This window comes from Anser cygnoides, chromosome 25, assembly GCF_040182565.1.
Source record: "Anser cygnoides isolate HZ-2024a breed goose chromosome 25, Taihu_goose_T2T_genome, whole genome shotgun sequence".
NCBI classification, from domain to species: Eukaryota; Metazoa; Chordata; class Aves; order Anseriformes; family Anatidae; genus Anser; species Anser cygnoides.
In genome coordinates, this window is record NC_089897.1 from 5,169,365 (window position 1) to 5,183,631 (window position 14,267).

The 14,267-nt window shown below is 53.4% G+C and overlaps 1 protein-coding gene across 3 annotated transcripts; it reads right to left on the bottom strand.

Moving 5' to 3' along the window:
* Positions 1-353: 353 nt before the first annotated feature.
* Positions 354-13,968, bottom strand: CD34 (CD34 molecule). 3 transcript variants are annotated; one of them, XM_048071206.2, is made up of 8 exons: positions 13,632-13,965; positions 8,814-8,945; positions 7,788-8,083; positions 7,258-7,335; positions 4,863-5,010; positions 4,494-4,534; positions 3,562-3,726; positions 354-1,994 (listed from the first exon to the last, which is right to left on the bottom strand). In XM_048071206.2, the coding sequence occupies exons 1-8, from the start codon at positions 13,708-13,710 to the stop codon at positions 1,827-1,829; spliced, it is 1,107 nt and encodes a 368-aa protein (XP_047927163.2). In that variant the 5' UTR covers positions 13,711-13,965; the 3' UTR covers positions 354-1,826. The 3 variants fall into 3 exon arrangements, with proteins under 3 accessions (XP_047927163.2, XP_047927164.2, XP_013045027.3); XM_048071207.2 differs by lacking the exon at positions 354-1,994 and adding an exon at positions 3,094-3,248 and having other exon boundaries at positions 13,632-13,968; XM_013189573.3 differs by lacking the exon at positions 354-1,994 and adding an exon at positions 3,094-3,251 and having other exon boundaries at positions 13,632-13,967.
* Positions 13,969-14,267: the final 299 nt, after the last annotated feature.

A 14,267-nucleotide genomic window follows, 5' to 3' on the forward strand; every position in this document is an offset into this window, starting at 1 on the left:
CCGAGCTGCTCAGCCCCGCTCCGAGTCAAAGCTGCAGTCCTCCCAGGTCTGAGCTGGGATCATTAGACAAATCACCTACCACGCGTTAACTCATGAAATAATGAGCCAACAGCCCCCCTGCACATGCTACACCGTGTCAGCTCCTCCGCCCAGAGACTTGCAGCCATCCCCTCCCAGCACCCTACAGCCCGGTCACTGCTGCAAACGCAGCCCGTGGGTCTGCCCCAGGTGCTCAGCCCCTCTGCCCGCACAGGGGAGGGATGGAGGTGGAAAACCCTGTGAAATATCAACTCCCTGAGTGCCCAGAGGAAGCCTTCACCTTCACCTTCACACAGACACGCACACAGCCCTGCTGCCAGGTCAGCCCCCAGCCAGCGGATTATGCCGTGAGACTGCAGCCTCATTTATTTATCCAGGAATTAGCAGCACATCGTAAACATCAGAAAATCAAACAAACGAGGTTTAATAATTCGATGTACGTCACTTGTCCTGCAAACGTGTTTGTTGAAAGACAGGGAGAAGGCGCACAGAACAAGCCACAGCTTTTAGTCATCGTGCTGCTGCTGGAAAACAAGGTCTCCGAGAGGCGTTGTCCGCTCGCCGTGCTGGCACACGGCACAGCCAGAGCCACGCGTCCCAGGGGGATAAACACGCTGTTGTTCCAAGGACACGGCGGAGAAGTTCATTTAAAACACTCACTTTTTTTTTTTTTTTCCCCCACTGAGATTATTAACAATTAGGTTTGAGAGGAGCAATTCGCAGGGAAGCGGAACTAGGTAGGACTTGCTCCCGCTGTTGGCATTTCAGCGTTGGCCTTTTGTTACCAAAGTGAAAAATACTTCTCTCTTTTTTTTTTCCCCCACCTACCCGCTGCTGAATGCAGAGGGAGAAACATCCGTAGCAGGATCAGGGTTTCTGTCTAGCGGTCGTCAGACACGGAGCCCTTTGGTGTCTTTTATTCCCAATGTCCTATTTGCAATGGCCACAGTCGTGCCAGGGTGAGGGCGATGCCCCTGGGCACGGGCAGAGCTGTCCAGAGCCACGTCAGCTGTCTGCACCTCCCCTGCGCACGAGGGACGAGGGACGGGGCACTTGCTGGGTCTTGTCAGACGCTGTCTCCAAGCCGGGAGATGAGGAGACCGGGGAAGGCGTCGCTCTGAAACAACTACCTGCACAGTGGTAGGACTAACAAAAACAAGTTCAAGGTCTGGTCACACTTCAGCCTCCAATTCCCCATGGAAAGTTTTGCACAGAGCTTCAGCAGATTTTACAGGAGAAGGAAATGCTAAAGAAGGCACAAAGCACAAGGAGGGGATTAAATGCCTGATGTTCTTAAAAGAGGAAGAAGTCCTGCACTTAAAGATGAGATAAAAACAACTCTGTTAACCATAATTCCCTGAAACCTGAGAGGTTTGTGTCACTGAAATCCCGATTTAACTACTTTAATCAGCCTAACACTCTGCCACCAAAAACTGTGGTTTTTTGGAGCCTGGATCAAGGCTTCAGCCTGCCTCTGCTGAGAAGCTGCTCGGGGGCTAAGTGCACTTGCGTTTCTCATTATGTGCTTTTAACAACAAAAGCAGAGAATGGCAGTAAAAAAGTTTCCTGTGTGGTCATCAGGAGAAGTAGGAGGCAGCAGGGAAGCAGCACTTGGGTAGCGCTGGAGTTTAATGTGCTTTAGGCGGATTTGAAAGTTCTTCACAGAAATGATTTAAAAAAAAAAAAAAAAAAAAAAGTCTGCAGTCCCTCGCTGTCCACAGAAAACTCCTGCCCCCCCTTTGCTCTCCGCTGCCCCCCGGCACCCCCCGGAGCCCCTCTCCGCGGGGTCACATCGGGGTGTCGGCGAGGCCGCGCTGCCCGCCGGAGCGGCCGTTGCGGGAGGCGCCGTTCTCCTGCGCCCCGTTCAGGCTGGGCTTCTCCTGCAGCTCGGGGCCGGCCGCCGTCAGCGCGGGGCTTCCCTGGCTGCCGTTCTCCATGTCGTACTGGTCTTCGTCCTAAACAGGGGCATCGATAAGAAAGGCAGCGTTAGAGGAGGGCGAGGGCTGGCAGCACCCAGCTCTGCCGCCGATCTGTGGCTACCCACGGGCACGGGGATGGGAGCAGAGGGCCTGAGCCACGCCGTGCCCCAAGCTGGAATGCCAGCCACGAACTATTTGTTTGTTTTTTTTTTTCCTGGACCTGAAAAGAGAAGAAGCCGTCAGGTTATTTTTGGGTAGCCAGGCTTTGGACCTGCCTCAGGACTGCAGAGCTACCTGCTACAGACCAGCTCTGCTTTCACCTTGGCCAAGAATCGCCACGGAATGAAAGCTGAGGGAACTTCCCGGTTTCCTTTCCCTCTCCTTCTGTCCTTCAGCCTGCAAACAGGTTCGCAGCTCGCAGCAGCACGCTAGCAGTTCAGGACTGCTCTCCAGCAGCTGAAGCCTGGAGGTGTGTGCAGGCCTGTAAATGCCAAGCTGTGCTCTGCGGCTCGTTACCCACACAGCCGTGAGGAGCTGCCGCTATCTCCCCGCAGGGTAGTGCCCCGTGTGCCCGAGGGCAGCAGATCCGATGGCGCTGCAGCAGGCACTGGTGGCCCTGGGCTGAGGGTGAAGATCGCAGCTGGCAGCAGAGGAGAGCAGGGAGCTGGGTGCCAGCCCCACGCATCCCATGTGCATCTCCCAGCCTTTCATTAACTCCTCGCCTCCTCTCCAGCGAGGCGGAGCAGCAGCAGGGCCCTCGGCTGACACCCGTGCCCGTGGCAGCGAGGTCTGAGCGCTGGAAACTGGACTGACACTGCCACGCGTCTACACAGGCGGCTCCCGGCCACGTGCACGCCTTGGCTCCAGCAACCAGGGGACCACGGCCCAGGCTGTGCTGCTTGCATCTTGCACACGTGCTCGACTCCACGGCTGCACGTTGGATCAAGTCCCTCCTGGCAAGGAAACACTAACGGCTTGAGCAGCAATGGGGGAAAAGCCCGGCCCGTCCTCGCTGCAGAGTCCCTAAAATCACTGGCAAAGTGGGGCCCTGAGCTCACAGCCTGCCTAGAGGGGGAAACACAGGAGAATTTTTGTCTTTCTTTCTTGATATATTTTATTACCATTTCTTGTTAAGTGAGGGGAGAAATAGCCTTTATTACAGCATCGGTACAACACAGACACACAACTCATTCTTAAAAGCAGAGAACGGAAAGTTAAAGTGTGTCACTTTTAATGACAAATTCATAAGGTTTCGGTGTCTCTGGAGGGGTCTTGCTGGATGAGTTCTGACTGCTGAGCAAAAGCAAGTGTTAGACCTAGAGGCACGGGAGGGAAGGGGCGGTTTTCCCAAGCAGAGCGCTCCTTTCCAAAGGGCAGAGCAGGTTCCCTTTGCCCTGCATCTCACTCCCGTCCCCGTGCCCGGGCTGACCCAGCCACGAGCCACCATCCCCAGGCGGCAGCCAGCACGGGCTGGCTTGGTGGCCATCCTGCCATGCTGGGGACACGCACGGGCTGATGGAAAGGAACCACAGGGTGCAGGGCCACCCATGGGCATCCCGCCGGCTCCTCGCTATTGGGCATTTTGCCACCTATAAGCACTAACCAGCCTCTGTCCCGCGGGGCTCCAGCTCCGCCGCTTCATCAGGAAGTATCCGGCCATGCCCAGGAACGCCAGCAAGAGGCCAGAAGTGACCAAAGCAGTCAGGGTCTTCCGAGAAAAGTCCTGGTGGCTCCTCACACTCCCTTGCTGAAGGGATTTTATTCCGAACTGGAAAAACACCAAAGAGAGCCAAGAGTCTCCCAAACAGGAAACGTGTGCATCTGGTCCACAGGCACCAGGCCTTCAAACAATGCTGCTCTTCACCTCCCTTGTAAACTGCACATAAACAGAGCTGGGCTTCACTGCCCAAGAGAGGAGCTTTGCACTTGTGCTGTGAGCTTGCGCATCCTCAGCCGGAGGGGCTGCGTGGGCTTGCTCCCATCTCAGCACCTGCTGCAGCACACCGCAGCTTTCTGCCGCGGACAAGAGCGCTCAGGCCCGGAGATTTAGAGCATGCATCTGCACGGGGGAACTATCTCTGTGCACTGCTGCTGCAGTTCTGTTGGCTGCCATTTATATAGGCACCTGGAGTTCAGCTTTACAAGCCGATGGCAGCCTCACTGCAGTGTTGAGAGAAGGAATTAATTAACGTCAGCATGGTACTTTGAAGATGCAGAGTGCCAATTACATCCTAAGAGTTATTGTTGGGAACCAGCCCTTTTTAAAGAAAATACTACAGAATTTGGTGGCAACTATTTCTAGTATTTCTGCCCTCAGTGTTTGTGCCAGTGGACTTAGAGCACTGCTGTGTGCAAAAATTTAAGATGGCATGTCCTGATCAGCAGGCTCAGCCCTGCCCAGCACAGGGACGAATGCTGCCTGCTCATGGCGGGCACTGGCAACGTGCTCCAGGCTCAACTCGCAGCCTCAAGGTCTCCTTTCCCAGCCTCTCAGACCACCCAGCCTCTCCAGCTGGATACACCCCTAAAATTTACCTTTTCCCAGTGAGACTCCTGGAGCACATCTGTAGCAGGATCTGCAATTTTTAAAACGGGAGAAGCATGTTACGTCGAAGGTAACACTGCAGGTAATGTCAGCGTTGAAGAGCCTGGCTGGTGCTAAGCACAGCGGAGCTGTGAGCCCCTTCACCGTGCTGGAGGCAATGCCATGGCTCCATGGCTCTTGCAAAACCCAGGAAGAAAGATCCGTAGCTGCAGAGACATCTCCTCGCAGGCTGTGCGTGAGGATTTGTGTCCTGCAGAGACCACCAGCCTCTCTCCGCAAACCATCCCCTCTCCCATGGCCCACGCTGAGGTTGTTACCCAGCAGCACCACCACCAGCCGAAGGAATTAACACCACTGACCTGTCTCATTGACGAGGATGAGGAGCAGACAGTCGTGGTCCACCTCAGACTTAGCGAGTTTAATGTGGCAGGGGGAGGGAACGGGGCGGGTGCTCTCCTCGCATATTGCACTCCACAAGTCCGATCCCTTCATCTCTAAAAATTGTTTCTGCAAAATTTTCAAGCAAACAGCCATTAAACCAGCCGCACGACTAAGTCTCCAGCCCACCTACACTTGTGATGTGCCTCCTAGTAGTAAGGCGCATTCACCCTCTGTGTTTTGGTGGCTTATCTGTGCTGTGCACAGCTGAGCAGAGGTAGTCACAAGTGACAAACAGCACCGGGGTGTCAGACCTTCAAATCCCACCTCAACACTGTTTGTGCCCCAATACCGACAGCTAAAATAATAGAGACGTTTATTTCTTGATTCCTAACTTAACGAGAATAAATGAAATTAAGACATTAATAGCAATCCTGCAAGCGGCATTTAAACGAAGCTAAATTTAGGATCTGTGTTGCATGGCAAGTCCCTCCAGTTTTTGGACTGAGCAAGCAGCCTGAAGAGCCCTATTGTTTCAGAATCCCAGGCAGGGGCTGGGAAAGGAGGGAAATAACAAAGAAGCATTTAGCCTTCCTGTTTAGGAAATGTCTTCAGTGTTTTTGCTAGGTTGCTGATCAAAGGCTAGGCAAAAAAAATACAAATTTCTCACTTTTTAGAGCTGAACCAACTCTTGGGTGGAAGAGGAAGAGGGGAGCGGAGCTGCAGGGGCAGTCCCCGCCTCAGACAGGGCAGGCCTTCTCCTCTCATCTATTTTCGGAGGCAGCCAGGCTCGGAGGCACAGCCCCCAGCTGCTAACAGAGCAGCTGAACCCCCTGCCCTGCCCCAGCCTCGACCCGTCCAGCGACGGGGGGCTTCGCGGCCCCTGCCGCCCCGCAGCTCCGCGCCCTCCGGGTTGGCCTTGGGATCCCCCGCCAACACGCACGCGTAGCATGCAAAACTGCAGAGACCTATCTGTGGGAGAATAACAAACAAATCAGTTTCAGCTGTCTCTGTAAAGCTTGGCTTGGAGCTAGGAAGGCCAAGATGGAACAAGAGGCTCGAGTGCGTGTTTTCCTTTCTCCGCTGTGGAAAGAACTCATCCGCGTGTCAGAATTTCCCTTTGCAATTAGCGCCGCTGGGTGCCAGCTTATTGCTCATTTGCTTTGGGAAAGGCCAGCAGGAAAGAGACGCACGGCCGGTCCCTCCTATCTGCCCCCTTCTCAGGCACTCTTATCTGTTTCCCAGGTCCAGCAGCCGCCACCACGGCCGGGGCTGAGCCGCTTTCCCACCCGCTGCCGAGCTGGGGGGCACCGGGAGGTGGGCTGCGGGCGAAGGCTGCCCCGCACGCGTGGATTTAGCGGGGCTGCTGGGCTCCCCTTGCACAGAAGGAGGGCTAAGAGCTCGTGGTGACACCATGGGGATATTCTGCATGTTACGTGTGCAGCACCCATCTACGTCTCTGCCACCCATAAGCCAGGAGGTGCCGTTGCCACTAGATGGCAGCTGAGATCGGGCCGCTCCCTCCCGCTGGGGTTTCCATACCAATCCTTGCTAAACCGCAGCCACCATAAACACGAGCGAGCCGAAACGGCTTTTATTTAATAGGCCGTTTACGGAGAGAAGGCAAGTAGGAATTCACTCATCCTAAGCGGTCGCAGCACGGCTGGCCAGCAGGAGTAAAATTAATCCCTGTCGTTCCACACCCAGGGCATTGCCAAGTCTGCTCTCCCACAACGTCCAACGCCATCTGGCCCCTGCTGCAGGTTCCACCTCGTGCACCAAAGGGTTATCGCCTCCCACCCTCAGCAGCACCTCAGCCGACCCTGCCTCGCTTTTATAAATGGTTCGGGCTTGGTGCAAAAAGCCAAGGGCAGTTGCAGAGCGCCTGGGATTCCCTTGGGAGTGAGCACGGATGGGGACACGGTGCTGCTAGCCGTGCTCCTTCAGACGGCCTGGTCACCTTCCTAGGGCAGCTGGCAAGACAAAAAACAGCAACCGCGTTCCCAACGGGGAAGAGGAAGAACAACAACAAAGGCGATTTCCCGTTGAACATGGTTGAAGAGACTTCAGAAGCTAAACCGGCCCCAGAGCTTAATGATGAAAAAGGAGGTTTTATGCAACCTGGAGGCTGAATTCCCCTGGGACTGCTGCGATTGTCTCCTTGGGATCCTCCTGAGACCGCTGCAGTCATCCCCGCCTCAGTCAGCTGGGCACAGCCCAAATAATGGGGCAAACTCTCCACCCCAGACCGACTCCCAGGTATGGTGACCCCACTTCTGCCAGCCCAAGAGCATTGCAGGACCCTGCCCCTGCTGCCTGCTTTTCCCCCATCTTCTCCTGCTCACCACCCCCTTGGAAACACGGGGCTGAACTCACGCAGGTGTTGGACTCATTGAGGCGCAAGCAGATGGCTCCAGTGTCACTCACGTCTTTGACATTGTGGCATGTGATGGGCTGGAAGGCAAAAAGCAGTGCTAGGGTTAGTGAACTGCTGGGGTTTTGCACGATGTCCAAAATGCACAGCTGCATGGTTTTAAAGACAGACCCTCCAGAGAGCCTGTGCCTGTCTCACCCCTGCTCAACAGCTGCAAGCCCCGGCTCATGCTGAAGTCCCCGGTTACCTCCTGCATGCCGGGCGCTGCCGGCAGCAATTTGCAGGGCTCTGCGGCGCCCGCCGGTCCAGGCTGGGCTGCACAAGCTCCATCACTGGCTTTCACCGAGGTTCAGCCCCACCTAACCATGCAGCCTACACCACACGTCCAGATGGGTCTGGGAGCAAGACTCATGCTTCTTAATCACTTACAGCCCTGAGGCAAAGCCGCCCACCCTCCCAGCAGCGCGGGAGCACCAGTCAGGACCAGTGCGAGGGGTGCAAGCGAGCTGCAGCTCCAGCCACCTCCTCTCACCTTGGGGACACTGCTTGCTACGTGTGGCTGTGTGCTGGCCTCCGAGACAGACGTCAGCTCAGGGTTGGCCGTGGAGCTCAGCAGGGCCAGCGTGGATTCTTGGGTGGCTTTTGTTGTGCTGATGTGGACCTCTGGGGTTGCTGTCATGGAGACCCCACTGCTTGCATCCTCCAGGGGCAGGTGGGTGCCCAGCACCTGCCTGGGGGCTTTGCTGGGCTGTGAGCTTGGCTCTGGGCTTGTCTGAACACTGGTGAGCCCTGGAGAGCTGGGGCTGGCTGCGGCGGGTCTGTCTGTGTCTGCAGTTTAGAAGAAATGCAGTGAAAAAAGATGCAGGGGGAAGCTTAAGTCCTGTACAATCAGTGCGTGGCATTGCGATGACTGAAGTACAATATTGATTTGTCATAGCCAGCAGCACCAGAACATGTTATTGGCTGTATAAGAAACACGCATTAGACTTGCTTCAGTTACCTAATTGTTACATGCACTTTGTAATCTGTTTACAATTGCCTAATTTCCTGGGCACACGCTGCAACACAGCGAAGTTGCCATTGCCTGACCTCCCTGCGTTGCCCTCACCCCCCCCTTGACCCAGAGTCCTCAAATTGCTGCTCCAATTTCAGACATCGCAGGGACAGACAACGCTCAGCTGTTTGAGGGTCTCTGCTTCAAGCCCACCACAGCATTGGCCTCTCATCAGCAAGGCTGGCAGGCCTCTTGTGGGTGCCATTTGCTGAGTGTGCCGTAGGTACGCTGGGATAAAAGATTAACGAGCACTTCATCCCACCACCTCCTGGCTGTTCTGTGAAGGGAATGGGTCTAAGCCACCAGGCCTGATGACAGATAATGGCAGGTTGCCCAGGTGTGATTTTTGCACGAGAATAAAGCATCGCATGTTCCTAGAAGCCTCATTTTTGAGAGCACAACCCATGCCCTGACCACATGGTTTCTTAGGGCATGCTGCACCTGTGCACTAAATAAACCTGATCAACACCACAGCTGCTATGGGGAACGCAGGGGCGCGATTACCGGGGCTCTCTGGTGTCGGCGTGGCGCTGCCCAGGGCGCCGGTGGCTGCCAAGCTGCCGGTTCCGCTAAGTTCTGTCTCCGTGGCCAGGGCTGTTGGAGCCGGGGCGTCCGTCGGGCTGTCAGCAGCGGTGCCTGGGGGAGAGGGAGCATTAGGGGCTGTAGCCGGCCCCCACCTGGCCCCTGGGTGCCTGCAGCACAGGGAGGGGTCAGCTGCCTTCGCAAATTCGCTTTCTTCTTGCCCCAAAATGGCAGGCTGCCTTGAGCTCGCATGGGGGAAGTCCAGAGACTAAACAGGTCAGCGGGGCAAGCATCAAAGGCTCAGCACAGCCCCTGCAGGGGCTCCGGGGGCAGCGCCGGAGGAGGGCAGGATTGTTTCTGCCCCTGGCCTGTGCATCCTCGGCCTTATCAAGGGATGCACAAGCGAGCAGAGCTCAGCACAAAGCTGGATTGTATAGCAGTTTGAGTTTATAACCCTTGGAGGAAAGACGCAGGCCTTGGAAGAGATCGCTTGTGTGCCTCAGGAAAAATAAGTTGGATTTGCAGTTGCAGGCACAATCTCAAAGTAAATAGAAACATTCCCATTGGCTTGGGATCAGGCTCTGACTCATGAGCAAAAACATCTTTGGAGGTAAAACAGAATGTTTGGAGAATCGCTTGTTGCTCTAACTTAAAGTTTATGTATTGCTTCCTGGTATGTTACAAAGATGACACTTCCAGCTTTCCCTTCTGCCATGAACTTTATGAGTCACTTTATGAGTCAGTGAAAATGCATTTATTAACCTTTTATATTCCTGAGATCTACTCCCACTTTTTACAAGCAGCTTTGGTCCCTACTCCGGGGCTGTTTCTGCTTAAGACTCTTATCCAGACGCTAAAGAGAAAATAATATAAAATGCACTGTTTCACTTGTATCCCTGCCCAGCGGCCCGCGCTCCAAGGAGCGTTACTTCACCCTTCCCGACAGCGAGCAGCACCGGCCCGGCCCGACCAGCGCCAGGCCGAGCGCCCTGCACGCACCTTTGGGTGCTGGGCACCTCAGCACCAGGCGCCTCAGCACCACCGTGGTTGCTGCGTTTCTACATGGAGATATCAGCACTGTGCTGGCAGAGGTCCAAAGGACCCTGGGGTCTGCGAGAAGCCCATGCGGGGCCGTGTGGTGGTTGCGGCCGGCCGGGCTGCAGCTGCTGTGGGGCCGCAGCGTGGGGCCCTGCCGAGGGCCGGTGCAGGTGGGCTGGAGCCGGGATTCGGGGCTCTGGCAGGGCTCTTGTTCAAGGGAGGGGTCTCTCCCCTCCACAGGCAGTTCAGTTCCAGCCGGTTAAATCACCACGTTTTTCTGATGAATTTTAACAAATCAAAACCAGGAGACATGACTGCGTGCCCAGAACCGTAAGTAGCACGAAGTGAAATCCACTCTTTGCATACGGCTTTGTGCTTGCATGGACATTAGCCGGAAACTTTACATCATTGGAACTGGACTTGACCTCCCAAAGAGCCACAGCCACCCAAGCACCTTTGAACTATTCCAGATGTTTGTACAGCACCAGAGGTATTTCTAATCAAAGCCTTTTCACCACTGAATATCATAAATTGAAGCCTGGATTACTGCTCGGTGCAATTTGCAAGAAGACTTGTTGCACAGCATTTCTTTTTCTTCCCTTTATTGTAGCATATGCAGGCAATTTTATAGAAAACAGGGCTAAGTTTTTTTTCAAGCCTTAGGACTCATGAGATAAATAATGATCCAGATGTGAGCTGGATAATCCACACAGTGCTCCACTAAAGTGGGTCATTTATTGCACCATACATTTTTAGTAGCTTTGCTAAACTTTGTCAATTTGTTAGTATTAAGTGTTTGAGAGTTTAAGCCAAGCCATTTATTAACCTCAGAGAAATCTTCACCTGGTAGGGCTAGCACATGCAGGAGCAAAAGATCGTAGGTATGTGGAAGAAAACCATACTTCATAGTATCTAATTTACCAATTAGTAAAATAAGTAAAAAAAAGTAAAAATAGTAAATGCTTCTGATGTATATGATTGTTGTTAAAGATATGTTAATAATGGGGTTTAGGAATGATCCCAGCTCAGACCAACTGAAAAAAGGCAACATTATAGATGTTAGAGCGGGTGACTGGGTCCAGCACCCATCCCTGAGTGCTATACCTCTGTAGAAGGCAAAACTCCACAATGGCAAAAACTAACAAAACACAAAAAAAGTTTCCATACTTTGTGCCCTACTTCGCACCCCCAGCAAACTAACCGCAGCGTTTTCTCCCCTGCACCTGCATCCCACAAGGCAGAAGGTGCGGCCCCTGGGAGATTCCCCAGACGGTGACTCTGTGCCGAGAGCAGCTGCTCTGCGCCGCCACCAGCTCTGCTGGTGAACCTGCCGCTAGTGGGGTGCCTACTTCAGTGCTCTGACACGGAAAGCCAGGCATGGCAGCTTCTCAAGCTCTGCGTTTAACAAAGACTTTGAGAAAGCCATCCCAAGGCTCCAGCAGCCGCAGGGCTGCGGCCGAGCATCCCCGACGCAGCGAGCCAGCGCCATGGGATCCAGTGGGGCACGGAGCAGGGCAGCAGCTCTCGGAGCCGCTGCTCGGAGGGCTCCAGCCTACATTACTCACACATTTCCAGCTTCACTGCTCTCAGCCATGTGGCAGGAACTCAGGCGGGCGGAGCCCTCTTCCCTCTGGAAATATCTGATAAAATCCCTTCCCGCCCCCGTTCCCTTCTCCGGCAGCCCCAGACAGGATATGGGTGTGGGGCCGAGGCACGGAGGGGCTGCGGGATGCTGGGGGCTCCCTCCACGGCTGCCCCATGAGCAGCCCGGGTCTGGTCCTCGCTCGGTGCCCACTGCTACCCCTGCCTGGCACGGCCGTGGTGTGCAGCCCTCCGCAGGGCCTGCAGCTCGCATGGCTGGGGCTTCAAAAGCCCCTTTGCTTCCCTGATTTTCAACCCTTTTCTAGTTCTTGCAAAAGAAAATAAGGAAAGAAAGAACGCTTCACAATGACAGGAGACTTAAGAAGGAAAAACATCAAGCCTGGCAAAGATGAATAAAAATGATACGGGCCAAAAGTGCTCATATTGGAACAAGTAGAACACAGCTTCTCTTCCCCGTACAGGCGTCAAGCCGAGCCACGTGGTTTATCAGCACCCCATTTCCAGTGGCTCCAGTCCTGCTGCACCTTCCCTCCTGCTCTACAGCTTCAGTGCAGCTCAGCAGCTCCCTGAAGGACCAGGCAAAGCCCAGCACTGAGCATTTCACGGGCAATTTGCTCCCATCGAGGCTGGGCAAAGCTGCTTGTTGCTCTGGAGCCAAACTGTGCCTGGCAGATGTTGGGCACAGGGCCTTTGTCCTCCTCGTTCCACACCTACAAGAGGTGTTTGTAGAAGACCCGCAACAACCCCGGCTTGGCACAGGGCTTTTTCTTCTGTAAAAGCAAGCAGCATCAGCCGGAGCTGTGCTGGAGGGCATCCCAAGGACAGGGCCACCCTCAGCGGTGCTGCCAGGAGCCGCCCTGAGCACAAAATCCCCAGAATCAGGGTTTCCAGCGGGAGTTGCACAACTGAAACCTTCACTGAACTCCCTCGGGCTCCCCAAATGGTTGAGGAGCACGCACAGCTCCCGGGATGAGCTTCCTCATTTCCTTCGCTCTGCATTGCAGTTACACCAGACAGAAATCAACCTCTCCTACTTGCCGGAGAGCTGGAAGTGTTAATAAAGCAATGCCATAGCCTGTAGAAATGTACAGCATTGCCTGTGCCAGCAAAAGGAATGACATTTTGCAGCATTAAACCAACCCCCTGTCGCCCAGTAGCTCTGTCTTTGCAAAGACAAAGCTTTTTATCACTTTTGTATCACTTCTGCTTTGTACTACAAGCAACTCAGATTTCTCATTTCAGGTAAACACTTTCGTCTCACACCTTGCTCACTGCAGACCAGCAGATATTCCTGAATTTCACCTGAGAGGCTTTGTTTTTCCCTTTCTGTAAAATTAACATAGACTGGCAGGTCAGGCACAATGGCTGGGTGAGCAATCCACCCTGGCAGCAAAGGGAACATGAAAGGAGCGCCACGAAACAGAAGAACAGAATATAGCAAATTCTTTCAATAGAGCCAGTCACTCACATTCACGGGAGTAAGGAAAAATTGCATTTGACGAGGCACCCGCAGGTTCTTGGCTTCTGTCCCAGCACACTATGCAGCTCACGGAGTGCTGCTTCACATTTTAGTCCCTTTTTATTACTTTATGGTTGTTGGGTTTGGGACAAAAATGATAATATTTCCATAAAATATAGCCCTTTATTCATTTATTTTTTTCATATGATGAATATTTGAAGAGCTGGAATAGGAGATTTTAATATTTATAGAGGCTCATCTAATTTTCAGAAAATGTTTAGTTCCCACCACAAAACAAAAGCAAGGCTAATTTTACACCAATGCAGACTTGAACTGTGGATGCACTCCACAGCTTCGCACGCTGCGCCTGCATCCCCTTGTGTTATCTTGAATATGCCTTCTTTTAGGGAGCTGTCATATCTTGATTGCTCTCCTTTTCAAATCAGCAGCATTCTGTTTGCAGCACATTGCTGTAAATGTGTTGGGCAGGATGTCTAATGCAGCGTTGCTCTGTAAAATGTCATTACAGAGTTCTTTATGTGAAATTGCAATCTGCTCCAGTCCCACTAAACACTCATTAAAATGCATTCCCCCCAACTTGCTCTTTCAGAAGTTACAAAGCAGTCGCCCCATGCACTATCCCCATGCTGTGCTATATCTCAGTGACTGTAACCCTGATATTTTCTGCAGTCCATACTCACCAGACAACTTCACAACACAGAATGCAATCCAGAAAAGCTGCCTCCACTTCATTATTTTAAAACTTCCCCAGAACAGCATTCCTGCCTGCAGCTCCCAGTACAACTGGAGGTTGCTTTGACAGCACTTGGATTTTCAGCTCTGCAGCAGCTCTGCTGAGCTCATATAGCTTGGTTTGAGTTCAAGTCCTTGAGATCACTCGGTGCTGGGGTGGGTTTCTCTTCAGGGGTTGTGCTTCTGGTTCAAGACTGCGAGGTGGAGTTCTGTCTGATTTGATTTCACAGTTTTATATAGTTCATGGCAACCTCACTATCACTTAGGTAATTTTCTCCTCCCCGCTTTCCTGCCAGCACTTCCAAACAAACAAACGAGCAACGGTCTCCCCCAGCAAAGGAGCCCAAAGCCCTGGCCGTGCTTAACCCTTTCCTGAGATCTGCTGCCCCACTCCTGAGAGTCCCAGCCCCCGGGAGCAGCCACCGGGCACTGCCTGTGCCGTGGGAAGAGGGGAACTCCGAAAACTGGCTTTTGAATCCAAGATTTTCTCAGCAAATTAAGCAAGGAACTCAAGGATGTGAAATCACCACTGACCTGGAGAGAAGTAACTCCATTAGCTTCGCTAAATTTACTTCGGTCAAACA